Source organism: Echiichthys vipera (assembly GCF_963691815.1).
Source record: "Echiichthys vipera genome assembly, chromosome: 14".
Taxonomy (NCBI): Eukaryota; Metazoa; Chordata; class Actinopteri; order Perciformes; family Trachinidae; genus Echiichthys; species Echiichthys vipera.
In genome coordinates this window covers 4,303,902-4,320,598 of record NC_139839.1, presented here as the reverse complement: position 1 = coordinate 4,320,598, position 16,697 = coordinate 4,303,902, and the positions used below count along the sequence as shown (strand labels likewise).

At 47.6% G+C, this 16,697-nt stretch overlaps 2 protein-coding genes across 3 annotated transcripts in view; one reads left to right on the top strand and one right to left on the bottom strand.

The window, feature by feature from the left end:
- The window catches only part of klf8 (Kruppel like factor 8), a 66,282-nt gene extending 55,175 nt beyond the window's left edge, over positions 1-11,107 (bottom strand). For both annotated transcript variants that reach the window (XM_083927684.1, XM_083927685.1), the window contains exon 1: positions 10,745-11,107. In XM_083927684.1, coding sequence (XP_083783810.1) covers positions 10,745-10,771 — 27 coding nt within the window. In that variant the 5' untranslated portion in view covers positions 10,772-11,107. The remainder of the gene's footprint in view (positions 1-10,744) is intronic.
- Positions 11,108-13,493: 2,386 nt separating this feature from the next.
- Positions 13,494-16,697, top strand: part of rbm41 (RNA binding motif protein 41) — a gene marked incomplete at its 5' end in the record, with an annotated part of 6,357 nt that continues 3,153 nt past the window's right edge. The window contains 5 exons of the mRNA XM_083927197.1: positions 13,494-13,501; positions 14,197-14,313; positions 15,253-15,454; positions 15,571-15,775; positions 16,222-16,697. The exon at positions 16,222-16,697 is cut by the window's right edge and continues 3 nt beyond it. Of these exons, the coding sequence (XP_083783323.1) occupies positions 13,494-13,501; positions 14,197-14,313; positions 15,253-15,454; positions 15,571-15,775; positions 16,222-16,697 (1,008 nt within the window). The remainder of the gene's footprint in view (positions 13,502-14,196; positions 14,314-15,252; positions 15,455-15,570; positions 15,776-16,221) is intronic.

The following is a 16,697-nucleotide window of genomic DNA, read 5'->3' as shown; positions in this document are numbered from 1 at the left end:
TTTGTGGTGGTTTACATTCAAAATGGAAATGAAGAAGACTTTACGCTTTATTTTGGAGCAGTTAAAGCATGGGCTTTTATTGTGAAGGACTGAAGTTTGGTCCTGGATGTTTTGACAACATTGATGGGCTTTTATTGTGAAGGACTGAACTTTGGTCCTGGATGTTTGGACAACATTGATGGGCTTTTATTGTGAAGGACTGAACTTTGGTCCTGGATGTTTGGACAACATTGATGGGCTTTTATTGTGAAGGACTGAAGTTCGGACAACATTGGTGGGCTTTTATTGTGAAGGACTGAAGTTTGGCAAACATGGATGTTAATGTGGACGACCAGCAGCTCCAGTGTTTACAGCGAGGAGATCTAAAGGGTTAGCATGCGGCTAATTCAGCGTGTCAGCGTGTTAGCGTCCTTTTGACCGCAGTGGTTCACACAAAGATAAATCAGGACGTTCAAGGGCTTTGTTTCCAGATCTTTCCGTAGACCTCAGAGTTTTTGTGCGTCTTGTCGACTGTTTTTGAATCTTTTCATCGACCAAATCTGCAGTAAACACTCCACCTCCGCATCACACCAACGTGAACCTTTCACCGCCATTGTTTGAAATGTCCGCGCATGGTCCCACCTCTCCCAAACGGGCCGTGGACGGCAAGCGTACCACTCCTAGACGTGGTACGGTTGCACTCACACTGGTCAAAGGAACCAAACTTTAGCTGTCGAACCTGTTTGGGCACGGTACGGAGGGACAGTGGGAGTGCGCCCTTATCGTGAGGTTGAGAGCGTGTCTCCTCATTAGCCGAGGTGGAGAAGTGTCTGGAGAGTTTGTCTTCGCCGTAGCAGAGAACCACATCATCAACACATGACTGAAATCTGTTTTTATCTCGTCGCCCACTGTGAATGGAGGGCATGCGGAGGAGCGACGATGACGGGGGAAAGGAGCGGAGGAGAACATAGACGGGACACAGAGAGAGAGAGAGAGAAGAGACGTGAGCTATTATAAACCACAGTCCTAACAAAGCCGGGCTTTCTGAAGCAGCAGCTCACATGACAAACTCCCAGCAGCTCCGTGACCTTCAGTTAAACTCTGTTCCTACTGGAGCGGGTATTGTTTAATCCACAAGACTCTGGGCGTCAACCCCGCAGCCAGCAGCCACGCCGGCCACCACCCTGCAAACACAACGATAAACACTTCAGCCTGTGAGCTAGCAGAGGGGTCGTGTCGTGTGTAAGCTAGCAAACAGGCTCACCAGTGCCACTTTGCCTACACAAAACACCCGTTCAGCACTGCAGTTAGCTTGTGGTTACACAAACCGCATCGTTACACAACACAACATAACATAAAAGTTTCAATTTCAGTTGATTTTTGACTGAGGCAAAGAAAGTGCCACTTGAGCACAACGGACGACGACAGCTGGCGGCTAACTAGCGCGTACGTTCTGTGGCTAACTCTCGTCAGAACGTCAGAAAGGATCCTGTTGAGAGATGTGCTCTCATTAATGAATTATTGTGCCCATTTTATGGATGAGTCTTGTTTTGTTACGGCTCTGATTTATGTTGACGACGTAATGTGGTCATGTGAATAAACCTAGTGTGTGCCGTGATTGCGGTTGTTCACACAAAGAGAGCAAACGCGTGCAGTGTGATGCGTTAAGCTGCGAAACCAAACTCTGTTAACAGGTTATGGGCCCAGATCCATAATGCACAGTTTGGTTGAGTTGCTGGGTGAAAGTCGCGACGGTTGCAGCGTGCACCTGGAAGCTGAGATTGATCAGCAAGCAACATGAGCATGAAACACGGAGCCGCTGGGTCAAACAGCCGCTGGGCGAGGCTCATTTTTGACGGCGATGAGAAAAAATTAGGAGTTATGGGAAACGAAGTTTTTGGGACACCTCTGTCTGCAAGGGTTAAAAGACACTATTTTAAATGAAGCCGCTGACGATGACGACGAGGATGAAGGGAAAAACGCCGAAGCCTACGCGTTTTCCATCTCACAGCCTCTTGATTTTAGTCTAAAACTAAGCCCCGCCCACAGCTCCAGGCTTCCTCTGGAGATGGAGAATGTTCCGTACACCTCTAATACGTCCACTCCCGATATATAGCACCGCCTTATACTCGTGTGTTACTGTCAGGAAACTGTTCCACCTCGTCGCTCCGAGATAGTAAATCTCTGCTCTGACTTTTCACCATCGCTGTTCTTCGTCTGAAGGAAACATCCAGGATTTTCCACCGCAGAGTAACGTTAGACAATCTGCTTCCTGTTAACACCGCCTCGCACATGCCCAGGGTACACGAATGGTCAAATGGTGTATGCATAATAGCTCTTGCTTATTATTGGTGTCTGCACCAAGAACACCGTCACATGTCCGATGTTAGGCGACAAAAGGGGACGGTTAGGGTTCGGCATGGAAACCACTTGGTTAGGAATCGATCCGAGGCCGTGGTTTGGTTCAGTGCGTCCATCCTCATGAAGAAGAGTCGACCTGACAGCAGAGGAACTCCGGCAGCTCCAGCACCTTTATTGAAAAGTTGCAGTTCAGTTGCTGATGTTTAAACTTTGCAAAGTCATCCCTTGGGCCGGATCGGACCCTTTGGGGGGCCGGTTCTGGCCCACGGGCCGTATGTTTGACACCCCTGGTTTACAGTGTGTGTAGGAGAGGGCGGAACTTCCTGTTTCAACAAAACAACAACAAATGCATTAAGAATCGGTCCGATTTTGCTCAGTGGTACGCATTGATTCTGATTGGTTCCCACAGTACGGTCGGTGGCCGGTAACCTGTTGCTCATTGGCTCATTGGCAGTTTGTGGAGGAGGGTTACCGGACTTTGGTGCCCAGGCAGGTGCTGGGCTGTAGCTCTAGCATGGACACACGCTGGTTGAGGCCGGCTCTTACTAACTGTAACATGATATGTGTTGGTGTTGGTAACTGGTGGTGTCCAGGGTCAAATTCGGGAACATGGCGAGAGAAGCAGCCAGCTCCGCTCTGCCTCCACCATGTTAACGGTGCTGTGTGTCTATAAATAGCCCTGGAGCCCTGGGGCAGGCCGGCCTGAGCGAGGCCACCCAGCAAACACAGGAAAAGAGACACCGTGACACCACCAACAACTCTGCTTCTCTCCCTCTGCACTGCTCGGCTGAATCTTGGGCACCAAAGTACGGTAACCCTCCTCCACAAACTGCCAATGAGCCAATGAGCAACAGGTTACGGACCCCCGACCGTACTGTGGGACCCAATCAGAATCAACGTGTATCACTGGACTGATCATTAATGCATTTGTTGTTGTTTTGTTGAAACAGGAAGTTCCGCCCTCTCCTACACACTGTAAATCAGGGGTGTCAAACATACGGCCCGTGGGCCAGAACCGGCCCCCCAAAGGGTCCAATCCGGCCCAAGGGATGACTTTGCAAAGTTTAAACATCAGCAACTGAACTGCAACTTTTCTGTAAAGGTGCTGGAGCTGCCGGAGTTCTTCTGCTGTCAGGTTGACTCTTCTTCATGAGGATGGACGCACTGAACCAAACCACGGCCTCGGATCGATTCCTATCCAAGTGGTTTCCATGCCGAACCCTAACCGTCCCCTTTGGTCGGCTAACATCGGCCATGTGACGGTGTTCTTGGTGCAGACACCAATAATAAGCACGCGAGAGCTATGATCCCAAAATCAGGCCTGACCCTGCAGGAACCCGCTCACTGATAAGACTGAGGGCGCACTCACACTGTGAGTGCAACCGTACTGCGCCTAGGAGTGGCACGCTTGCAGTCCACGGCCCGTTTTGGAGAGGTGGGCTTTAGTAAAGCACGTTTGCACATGTACGACCACGAGCGTGCAGACGTGTACGACCACGAGCGTGCACACGTGTACGAGCACGAGGCCTACGACCGTTCTGACGTCATTTCATGTGCGTCTGTTGGGACATAGAATAAAGAAGGAGGGACCATGCACCACGGTTGTGTGGTGGTTAGCACTGTCGCCTCACAGCAAGAGGGTTTCTGGTTCGAATCCCGGCTTTCTGTGTGGAGTTTGCATGTTGTCCCCGTGTCTGCGTGGGTTTTCTCCGGGTTCTCCGGTTTCCTCCCACAGTTCAAAGACGTGCAGGTGTTCGGTTCATTGATGACTCTAAATCACCCGTAGGTGTGAATGGTTGTCTGTCTCTGTTCGTCTCTATGTGTCCTGTGATAGACTGGCGTCCTGTCCAGGGTGGACCCCGCCTCACGCCCCATGTCAGCTGGGATCGGCTCCAGCCCCCCCGCGACCCCGACAGGGACAAGAGGCTGAAGATGGATGGATGGATTCTATCATCACTTGGCCTATTATTTAATCATGTAATACATTGTGACTTCAGCGGTGAATGCATCTCTCTGCAGTGTCATGCAGACTAATGACATTTCCCGTCCCTTCTGCTCTCCAGACTTCCTATTAATTCTTGGTGATTCAGCCGACCGCATGACCCCGACCCATGCGCCGCCCGTCAGCGATGACCCCTGCGATGGCCTTAACGCGCCCCAGTCCATTCCTCACACCCGCGTCTTCATACCTCACTCTCATTTATCTCTTCTGTGGCACACGCGGTCAGGCAGCCAGCTGTTACGGTTAACACAGGCGTCTGTCTGCGGGGGGGGGACCGTGTCACAGAAGGAAGAGACAAAAGCTCTCCTGGTGGTAACACAAACCGTCATCCGACCCTCCGCACTCGCCTTTAATCAGGGAACCGCGGCTCATTGTACCGCCGCACTCGCCGTAAATTACCCCGAATGAGAGCCTCGCATAAAAAATTGCAAATGGAAAAGTGCAGCGAGCCCCGGGAAGGTTTGCTCCGCCGACTCCTCGCCACCTGGAAAACACTTACAGTGCGCTTATTAGCTCAGCCAGCGAAGCGTGAGACGCCTGATCTGCAGGTCACAAGTGCCTCTGGAGCACAAATGCAGCCCCCCGGATGCTTCCGTATCATTACCGAGATTAAATTTACAGCATCCGACACGTGCCGAGTGCTTCTCCGGGATCTGTGTATTTGTTTTTTGGTGCACCTTCTTCCCCATCACACTTCAGAGATCAGATGTTCTACACGGCAAGCGTACCCTGCTGTGCACTACTTTCACTCAGAGGTGGGTGGACGGAGCCGTAACAGCACAGGAACCAACGTTTCCCGTGAAGGAACAGTGACGGTTTGATGCTGTCAGACCCGACCTGGCACCGCGTTCTGGTCTTTCTTTGACTCTTGTGGGTTTACAGATGTGTTTTCTCTCTTCTGGGACAGATTTCGTCCTTTGAGTGTGAGAAAAATGCCCGATTCGACCGTTCTGACACTCAAACGTTACGTGTACGTTGGTATTTTAGACCCCTGAAAAAACGTCTAGTCCGTCCGCGTAGCTGCAGGTAACGATTTCTGCGTGACATCATACGGTTTACACGAGTGACATGAAGTTAAATCGTGTTGGTGTAACGCTGTATAATGAATAACAATCATATTTATAACACTGGCTTAGCGTTTGCACATCAATCGACACAAACTGCCGACGGCAGATTCAGGTGGGTTTCAGATTCAGATTCAGACACAGCGAGGTCAGATGTTCCGCGCTTTTCCCAAAAAAGTTCCTAAGTTTTCCGCTTTGTGACTTGGGACCCGGGGAACATCGGACCAGGGGAGCATGGGACCCGGGGAACATGGGACCCTGGGAACATCGGACCCTGGGAACATGGGACCCGGGGAACACAGGACCCGGGGAACATAGGACCCTGGGAACCGGGGAACATGGGACCCTGGGAACATAGGGATGAGCCCATGTGTTCACGTTAGCCGACTCCATTTAGCATCCCCGTTGGCATCCCTGTTAGCATCACTATTAGCATCACTGTTAGCATCTCTGTTAGCATCACTGTTGGCTGTAGAGCTGAAGAGAGGCGAGGGACTCACATCGCCCTGAGTCCTTCACAGAGACGTCTGTTCACAGACTGTCAGAGACTGATGGTCTCGGGTTTTAAATTGCCAATAAAAAAAAAACAATTAACACATGTAAAACGTTACACACTCGACTTTTAAAAGTCAGTGTTTCAATCTGTGAATACAATCTGACCGGAGATCTGCTGCTGGTTTCACAGAGTCTTTAAGGGTGGGGTGACACGCTGGCAACAACCGAACCCTCCACCCACCCGTGTCACGCTCACGACTGTGTGTGTGTGTGTGTGTGTGTGTGTGTGTGTGGAGAGGGATACACACAACATCTACTATCTCAGTTTGATCAAACTTTGTTCAGCATAGTTAATCATTACCTACTGTGAGGCATCAGGCATCTCTCTCTCTCTCTCTCACACACACACACACACACACACACACACACACACACACACACACACACACACACTCCATCTCTCACACACACACACGAACACACACACACACACAAGCAGACTTTGTATTCAAGGGCCCTTTTCCTGCTGATGCCCTGCCCAGGAATGTACAGCTGACCCTGCTCTCACTACAGCCCAGCTGATCCTGGACACACACACACACACACACACACACACACACACACACACACACACACACACACACACACACACACACACACACACACACACACACACACACGATGCAGTAGCAGTGCTATCAGTTAACTACACTTCCAATAATGCGTGGAATTAAGTGTGACGAGGGGGGAATTGATTTCCGCTCCCACAGCCTCAGAAACGGTTATCTGGGTTAAAGGTAAACGTCAGAAAAGAAAGTAAGAAGGAGCTGCAGGAGTCGACGTACCTCTACCCGCACGCTGAGCTCCGTCATTTCCCTCTCGCCTGCTCTCATTTGAACAATACCAGGCTGATTAATTGTCTCTTAACAAGCGACGGTAAACCACATAATTCACAGTAATAACCACAATATTCAGAGAGTGTGAGTGAATGTAACTGTAACGTGTAAGTGTGTTCCACTGTTCTCATTATGGTTTGCGGAGCGCGTAGAGTCACTGTTACACCTGTTATAAAAGCTCTTTATGAAGCTCCACCAAACAGGAAGTGAGGCCTTTTATCTTCCTGGGTTCGGAATAAATGACGGAAACTCTTTTAACTCAGGAGAAGACGTTGACGGGTGACTGGCGAGAGACGGAGGATGATGATTAGACCCAACGAGACCCGAATAAGGAGAGAAGAGCAACGCAAACAAGCCGCCGCGATCAAACCCCGTCACGATCTGACCACAGAACGCCACACAACTGCCACAACGACACGAGTCAGCGACCGACACACTGATACTGCTCCTGGACACGGGGCTTATTTAGCTGTTTATTTTATTTTGCATTATAATTGATGGAAATGTCAGCAATTAACTGATAATGAACATGATGCTTATTTAGCTATTTATATTATTTTATTTATTCTTTATTTAAATGTTGAGTAATTGAGTGATAATGAAAATGATGTTTATTAAGCTGTTTATTTTATTTTTTATTTTTTATTTATTTAAATGTTCAGTCATTAACTGTTACTTAACACAATGCTTATTCAGCTATTTATATAATTTATTTATTTATAATTTATTTAAATGTTCAGCAACTGAGCGATACTTAAAATGATGTTTATTAAGCTGTTGATCTTATTTTTTATTCATTCTTTATTTAAATATCCATCATTAACTGATACTTAAGATAATGCTTATTTAACTATTTATGTTATTATTTTTTATTTATATTTATTTAAATGTTCAGTAATTGAGTGATAAAGAACATGATGCTTATTTTGCTATTTTTTAATTTTTATTTATAATTAATTGAAATGTCAGTTATTATCTGATAGTTAACATAATGCATATTTAGCTGTTTATTTTATATTTATTTAAATGTTCAGTAATTGAGTGATAATGTACATGTTTATTAAGCTATTTATTTTATTTAATTTTTTATTTTTATTATTGAAATGTCAGTAATTAACTGATACTTAACATAATGCCTATTTAGCTGTTTATTTTATTTATTTATTTTATTTATTCTTAATTTTAAATGTCTGTAATTGAGTGATAATGAATGTGATTTATTTTGCTATTTATTATATTTTTTATTTATAATTTATTTAAATGGTCAGTAACTAACTGTTACTTAACACAATGCTTATTTAGCTATTTATTTCATTTATTTATTTCTTCATTCTTTATTGAAATGGAGCGATTGACTGATGATGAACCTGACGTTTATTGAGCTTCTTGACCTTTGACCTCTGACCTCCACATATCTGAATGAACGCGGCTCGTATAGATGCTAAAACCCTGACGTTTCTGTTTCTTTGAGTGTAAATAACGTACTTACTTACGTACTTTGGAGAGTCTACGGTGCGTCTCTAAGGGTTAAAACAGTGGAGACAGAAATACTAAATGCACGTGCACACACTTCACGCCACCGCTGCGTAAAAACGTCAAAGAAACGCCTCCGACAACTCCGAGAAAAACGGTTCTTTGACGTGTGTTTCAGCCTCAAATGTGTGCACCTAGCATGATCGCTACAAACAGCACCATCACGTAGCCATTACAGTCATAACAGTGATGAGTCCGGCTGCAAAACCCTGCAGCTTCACTGCACTTTGGTGACTCTGATGCTGCTGCTCGTGTTCCCCGCGTGCGTTACTGTCCTTTTTTGTATCCAATGGACTCATTAAGGCTAATAATACCTGTGCAGGGGGAGCCATGACAACGCCTCACTGTGTTCACTGCAGGTTGAAAGCTACTTATGGCGGTTAGTCATTCTGAAACCGCGGGGGTCTCCGGTCACGAGGCTGCAGATTGATCCGTCGGGTCCCACTTTGAGATGAAAGTCCTTCATTGTGCAAAGCAGTCATATGTTTCCCCCGGAGCCCCGCGTACTTCCTCTGACCCCTCATACGGACTTTACACACTCGGATGTGGTGCATCGACATACTGCTAGCTTTGCGTAGCCGCCCTCACCTGGAGGCAGTTAGCTTGACTCTCTGTATTAGTGATGAAACACTCTTTCATTCATGTTTTCAGTCGTTTTCTGCAAAAACAAAAAGGTTTAGGAGAGCATGCACACCCGGACGATGAAGACCAGGTGGTCGGCGGAAGAATATATATAAAACAGAGTGTGAGGAAAAGGAATTATAGTGTTAAATATTATTTTATAAGTTTATGGAAGCAGCCTTCAGAGTAACTTAGCGCTAACCTGACTCCTCCAGATGGACTGGTTCTCCTGGTCTCAGCAGATCCATCTGAACTCTGGTTTAAAGATCTTTGTGAAGGGGTGAAAATCCTGGTTTCTGATTGGATAAACCATCTGTCTGTCACCAACATACGGGCCAAACCAACCAATCAGATGAGTGAAGCGTGTGACGTGCTAACAGCGTGGAGGCAAAGCTCAGAAAGGAAACAACATGTTGGTAAAGGAGATTTTCCCTTTGTGTTTAACGTGAATTTACGGATCAAAGGCCCAATTTCAGGAGCCCGGTCCAGATTCAACAGAAGGAATACACTGAACAGTCGCTTCTGGTGTCGTCAAACTTAAATCCGCCCCAAAACCAATGCAGATTGGTTCGATCGCTTGGCAAACGGCTCCAAATATTCTCCGCCGCACGCTACCAGACTGATCTGAGAGTAAAACACGGTTTCTCTGCACTTAACGTATCTGGTTTCTCTTTTACCTGTAGTCTCATCTCATCTCATCTTCAGCCTCTTAACCGGGGTCGGGTCTCGGGGGCAGCAGCTCCAGCAGGGGACCCCAAACTTCCCTTTCCCGGGCCACATTAACCAGCTCTAACTGGGGGATCCTGAGGCGTTCCCAGGCCAGTGTGGAGATCTAATCTCTCCACCTGGTCCTGGGTCTTCCCTGAGGCCTCCTCCCAGCTGGACGTGCCTGGAACACCTCCCTAGGGAGGCGCCCAGGGTTCATCCTTACCAGATGATCCTGAACCACCTCAACTGGCTCCAAAAATCACTACTCCGCGTACGTGTCATCAGTGACATAACTGCATTTCTGTAAGTCGCACAGAGTCCCACACACCGCTCGAACCCTCACCCCAAGTTCACTTCACCAAACTGTCACCAGGCCCCAGCATCTGTGTTTGCTTCCAGCTCTGCGTTCCCAAACACCCTGAGCTTGGATCCTCTTTTGAGTCTCCCGCCATCAAGACTGACACACAAACACACTGTGATGAATGCAGGACTCATTTAAAGGCACAAGCAGGAAGCAGCCAGGCCCATGCAGTGGAGCTGGAGCTGGAGGCAGTGCACCTGGCTGCTTCCCAGGGTCTGTGCATGCGTGTGTGTGCGTGTGTGTGTGTGTCAGAAGAGGAGGCTGCTGGCCCTTTAAAAGCTAAGATGGTGTCCTGTGAGCTGCAGTGTGTGTGTGTGTGTGTGTGTGTGTGTGTGTGTGTGTGTGTGCCTTCCGCTTCCTTCCTGCCTCTCGGAGATCACAGAGCATTTCCAATTGAACCTGAACTAACCTCGCGCACAGACGGGGCAGGCGCAGAGAGGTCTCCGCGTGCGCCCCGCTCCACGCATCGCGTTATTATAACGCAGTCACAAACTCTGTGCAACGTTAGCCGCCTGTGTGCAAGGGTACACTTGTAATGAACTGTTATACACACTCACACACACTCACACACACACACACACACACACTCAGTGACATTCGGATTTGGCACATGTTGAGCTGACAATGTCAACTGTGCTCGGCTGATCCTGCGCGCACAGAGATGTTCCTGTTCATCTCTCTTTTGTATTCATGGACCAGGGCAAAGTCAGTAACGTGCACTTACTTTCTTGTTACGGGTCTCCGTGTGCATCTCGGTTGCCGGAGCGGTGCAGCGGCGGAGGGGTGGAGCAGCAGGAGCAGGAGGGGGTCGGTCGGGGCTTTGGGTGTAGCTCTATCTGAATACGAACTGGCAGGGAGAGAGAGGAGGGTTCGGGTGGGCGGGCGGGCGGGGGGCTGGTTTTCCACCTTCACAGTAAATACTCGGGATATAGGAACTCGATCCCTGCCTCTTCCAGTGTCTCTGCTCAGTTCATTTCCGCGGCGTCGAAGGCTCCCTTTGCTCCCTGTGCTCCCCCCAAAAAACGGCCAGTTTCTCTGTGTCTCTCCCTCTCTCTCTCTCTCTCTGTCTCTGTGTCTCTGTCTGACGGCGTGTTGTTGCCGTGTATTCAAGGGCTGGGCTCTCTCTCTCTGCCTTTTCCTCCTCCGCCTCTCCCTGCTTGTGACCCCACCCTGCGTCCCCACCCCTCATCTCTCTGTCAGTCAGGAGCTGCGCAGCCCTGCAGCCCTGCAGAGGAGCCGCCGAGCGGAGCGGAGCCGAGCCGAGGCTGCAGCCGGCGACCTGACACCGGCTGCAGGCTGCAGAGGACAGGAGAGGAGAGAGGAGCTGCAGCAGCAGAAGCGCACACTAATAAGAATACTTTGGGAAGGTTTAATCGCATGCAACCCGCTGCAGGCTGTGCTCGCATCCGCGTGCATGCACCTATGAATGCCATGTTGCAGCAGCTTATTGCTCAGAGATGGTTGGAGAGAAGCACCCATGTCACCTTACTGACGTCAGCACAGCGGGCTAATTGAGGACATTTCAGCAGGGCGGGGAGGGTGGGAGCGGTTTAGCTTATAGGGCTTTGCAGCATTACGTTTGATAAATATGACACCACACATGCACACCTCAGACTGAACAGATGAAGGGAAATGCGATGGTAGGCGTGGGGCTGTGTATATAACCACGCCCTGTGTGCAGGGTGTGGTGCATGCAAGGGGTTTATGGGCTTTATGCTTAAGACGTTACATAATATTAAACATGCATGAAGCATTTTTAGGTCTGATGTGCAAAGAGAGCTGAACAGCTGTGGGGGGAAACACATTTCAGTTCATTGTATGATTATTTTAAATAAACAAACATATGGTAAATTGAATTAACCTTATCATTTAGGCTTTTGCTTCATATAAGACACGTTGCTCTGTATTAAGCTCCAAAACAACACAAAATCTAAGCTGTGGCATTATTTAATCCTCATGAAACATATTATAGTCATGATTATAGTTCATTTTTGTTGATGTGGGGGTTTTACTACGTGTTAATTGTTATATTTTGTATTAAATGTAACTCCAATGGCTCTGTATTCAACCACAAACCTCCCAGAATCTAAACATTGACATTATTACCCTCATATGTAACCATGACACGTGATTATATTATGATTTTCGTTCATTTTTGTTGATTTGGGGGATTTACTACATTTCCCATGATTCCAAACGCCGGAACCGGAAGCACAAGGCGGAAGTATGTGAAGCTAAACAAAACTTTCACTTAGCAGCGTTACATATCAGTGGTTTTATATTAATTGTGGCATTTTTAATCATAAATACTCGATTCAAGAAGTGGCCAAACACTGGTGCTGCAAAAATAACCGTTTAAAGCAGTTTAAAGATGTTACTTAGCTTTTACCTCGTTCGTTCAATCGACGCCAGGCTGTTGTCATGGAGACGGACAACACCACAGCCAGCTTTTTTCTTTTAATTGTTATATTTTTTACTAAACGTGATACCAATGGCTCTATATCCAGATCCAAATCCCCCAAAAGAAGCTGTGACATTATTACCCTCGCATGTAACCCTGACACATATTATAGTCATGATTTTCGTTCATTTTTTTTATTTGGGGGTTTTACTACATTTCCCATGATTCCAAACGCCAAAACCGGAAGCACCAGGCGGAAGCAAAACAACTTTCACTGAGCAGCGGTACATATTAGTGATTTGATATTAATTGTGGCGTTTTTTTTACTCGATTCAAGAAGTGACCAAACACTGGCGCTGCCAAAAATACCCGTTTAAAGCAGTTTAAAGATGTTACGTAGCTTTTACGTCGTTCCTTCAATCGACTCCGGGCAGTTGTCATGGAGACGGACAACACCACAGCCAGCTTTTACTTTTATATGTTGTTCATTTTTAATAAACGTGATACCAATGGCTCTATATTCAGCCCTGTACGCCCCAAAATAAGCTGTGACAGGATTACCCTCGTATGTAACCATGACACATTAAAGTCATGATTTTCGTTCATTTTTGTTGATTTGGGGGTTTTACTACATTTCCCATGATTCCAAACGCCGGAACCGGAAGCCCAAGACGGAAGCGACACAACTTTCACTTAGCAGCGTTACATATCAGTGTTTTTATATTAATTGTGGCATTTCAATCATAAATACTCGATTCAAGAAGTGGCGCAGCCAAAAATACCCGTTTAATACAGTTTGAAGATGTTACGTAGCGTTTACGTCCTTCGTTCAATCGACTCCAGGCAGTTGTCATGGAGACAACACCACAGCCAGCTTTTTCTTTTAATTGCTATATTTTTTTACGTGATACCAATGGCTTTGTATTCGGCCATAAACCTAAGCTGTGACATTATTTCCTCTCATACGTAACCATGAAACATGTTATGGTTCATTTTTATTCACGTAAGGTGTTTTTTTTTACTACATTACCCATGATTCCAAACGCCGGAACCGGAAGTACACGTTGGAAGCATGCGAAGGTAAACAAAACTTCCAGTTACCAGCGTCATATATCGATGATATTACAACACCTGTGGCATTTTAACCAGAAATTATTGTTTCAAGTCGTGTTTAAACACAGAAACGACCATTTTAAAGATGTTACGTAGCTTTGACGTCGTTCGTTCGGGCCACTTTAGTGACCGCGGTTGTCATGGAGACAGCTAACGTTAGCTACTCTGTGGGTTTGTTATTGACATTTGAAAATACGTGAAACAGGGCTTTTCTTTATTATCCTAATATTAATTTATACGTTAACAGGGTCCTTTACTATCGGGACACGTTTGATAACTGTGCCTGTGCTCATGTGTATCATACAACTGTGTTATTACAATGCAGTGAGGTCGCTGCTACAAAGCTAACAAACTCTAATTGCAAAATAAGCTGCCTGTCTGCAAGGATGCACTTGATATTAACTGTTATACACACACACGCACACACACACACACACACACACACACACACACACACACACACACACACACACACACACACACAAAAACACACACACACACACACTCACTGACATTCATGTAGAGCTGACAATGTTAGTTGCAGCCCTGATCCCATTGTGTTATTGTGTTCACCTAATGGCAGAGTGTTACTGTTACCTGTAAAGTATGTGTGTCTGAACCCGTGTGTCTGAACCCCTGTGTCTGCCCTTTGTGTTGCTCAGAGTGAGCCGGAGACCCTGTGAGGACGGTCCGCTGCTGGAGGAGCAGGAGACGGAGGGCCAGCGGCAGCTGCACAGCCTCCTGCTGCAGCAGCTCCACACGGGCGTCGACATCGACCGGTCAGCTCTTTTGTATCTGCAGAATTCAATTCAGTTTTATTTATAGTGCCGAATCATAACCAAAGTTATCCCAGGACACTTTACAGAGTAGGTAAAGACCACACTCTGTGACTTATTTATGATTTACACAGACCCAACAATTCCCCCGTAGAGTACGGTGGAGACGAAAACCTTCACTATAACAGACAGGAACGTCAGACAGACCCAGCTCTGTGGAGGACGCACAGGTTCACCGTAAAAATATGGCTTTACGTCAGGGAATCAGAGAATTCAAACCTCCAGGCAGGAGGTTTTTCAAAGTGGCTGCCAAGTTCACAACTCTTGAAACTGAAAATATGATCGCTATTTTTAGTTACCATAGATTTTGAGTAATTAAGATGCAGCTGCAGGTCAGCTAAAGAAAATGTGACATAAAAGAATTTGCTTCCCATGTATTTAAAAAAAAACATTTAGAAATGGTCTCATCTGTTTCCCAGATATTTTATGGACCAAACAACTCATCAATGAATCGAGAAAACGGCCGACAGATCCATCTATAATGATGAATAACCGTTTGTCGCGGCCCTTTAAATGCAGCACAAAACAACCCCTTGCCTGATGTTATCGGTACAAACTAAAAACAAACTACTACCAAGCAAAATATTCATAAATTTGCAGTTAAAAAGCAAAAGCTGTATTGATCAAAGCTGCCTGTGTGTTCCTAGTAAGCAGCGTCTCCGTCCGAATAAAATAAATCCCACGCCGTTTTTACTGTGAGGTGCTTTGGACAAAAGCGTCCATCAAATGTTTCCTTCACAGTGTCCCACAGAGCGGTCTGGAGCATTTCCTTTTTATCAGTAAATACATTTAGGTTGTGTGACTTTCTATGACGTGCGTCTGCAGCTGCTTTTGTTCAAGCACACAAAGTCGTTCTCTCATAAATGACTTCCGTCCCCACAGATGTGTAGCCAAGAGGCAGTGCTTCGCCCCGGCGGCGCTCTATCGGCCGTTTGGGGAGCAGGCGGCCGGCGTGAGGAGCCTCTCCCAGTTCCAGGCCCTGCAGGACGGGGAGAAGGAGCTGGCCAGTTTGCGGGAGCTGGGCCTAACCGACACCGAGGTCCAGCTGTGGCGGAGCAGAGACGTACCGGAGGCTGCGGAGAAGGTAAGACCTGCCGGGGAGACCGGAGGAGCTGGGTTCGTTTTCCCAAACCCTGCACGCGTTCTCTGGTTTTCCTGATCCCTCATCCCCCAAACTAAAGTCCGACTGTGCCCACGCAGGCCCACGGTGTGTGTGCAGCTCCGGGGGCGAAGCAGCAGCGGCTTCAGGTGATCAGAGACAAGATCGACGCCAGGGCGGAGCTCCTCAACCGCCCGCAGCGCTTCGCCGCCAGCCAGCCGCTGTCACGCCGGGAGATGGAGATCGAACGGGCGCTCTTCCAGGGAACGGACCGCCTGGGTTTCCTCGCCGCACTTTACCACAGAGGTACGGCCGCTAGGGCGCCATCTAACAGCTCTGAGCAGCGACCAGGACAAGTACTGAACCTGTGTTTGTAAAGATAAAACAGAGAGGGTAAGGGTCAGAAAGACAGGTTTGAGGTGAGATCAGTTCATCACATGAACATCGACGAGTAAAATACGGATCGCCCTTTAAATCACACCTGTTAAACATCTTCAGTTCAGTTTTAGAAGTCTTGAATGTGCTGTGGTGTCTGCAGGCAGCTGCTGGTGAGGCGTTAAACTAGCTGCCTCATTGAAATGATGTTATTGATGAGATTTTACACAGAAAAAACACCTCAAACCCAAAAAGTGAAAGGGGAAATCAATGCTGTGACCTTGGAATGATGATGATCTGGAAAGAGAGACAGTGAAATAGTCGTCGTGTCCCAGACGAATCCTCACCGGTGTTGTTGTTGTTGTTTTCGCCCACAGACGAAGATAAACAGCAGGGCCGTGAGGGGGCGTCGTCCTCCGATCCAATGGACTCTCTCTACAGAGACGTCCTCAGCAGCGAGGAGAGAGAGGCCACGGGAGCGCTGCGCAGAATCACATCTGAGCGACCGCAGGATTCGCAGAGAGATGACGACCGATCGGAAGACGCCTCTGAGCGTCAGTCAGAGCCGCGGGGTGGAAACGCCGGCGTGTCGGCGCGATCGGAGTCGTGCTCGGACCCCTCACAACAGCGGCTCGCTCAGGACGGTCCTCCGCCGGCCGCTACAACACAGATTAATTTAAGCCAGCCAATCGGGAGTCTGTGTGGAGCGGTGAAGGCGAGATCCAGGGGGCCGCTGACGGTCAGAGGGGAGATCGAAATGATCTCAGACGAAGAAATCCTGAAGAACCGGGAACCCGAGGAGGGGATCCGGAGCATCCCGAGGTTTCGAAACTACGAGCCGGGAAAACCCTCG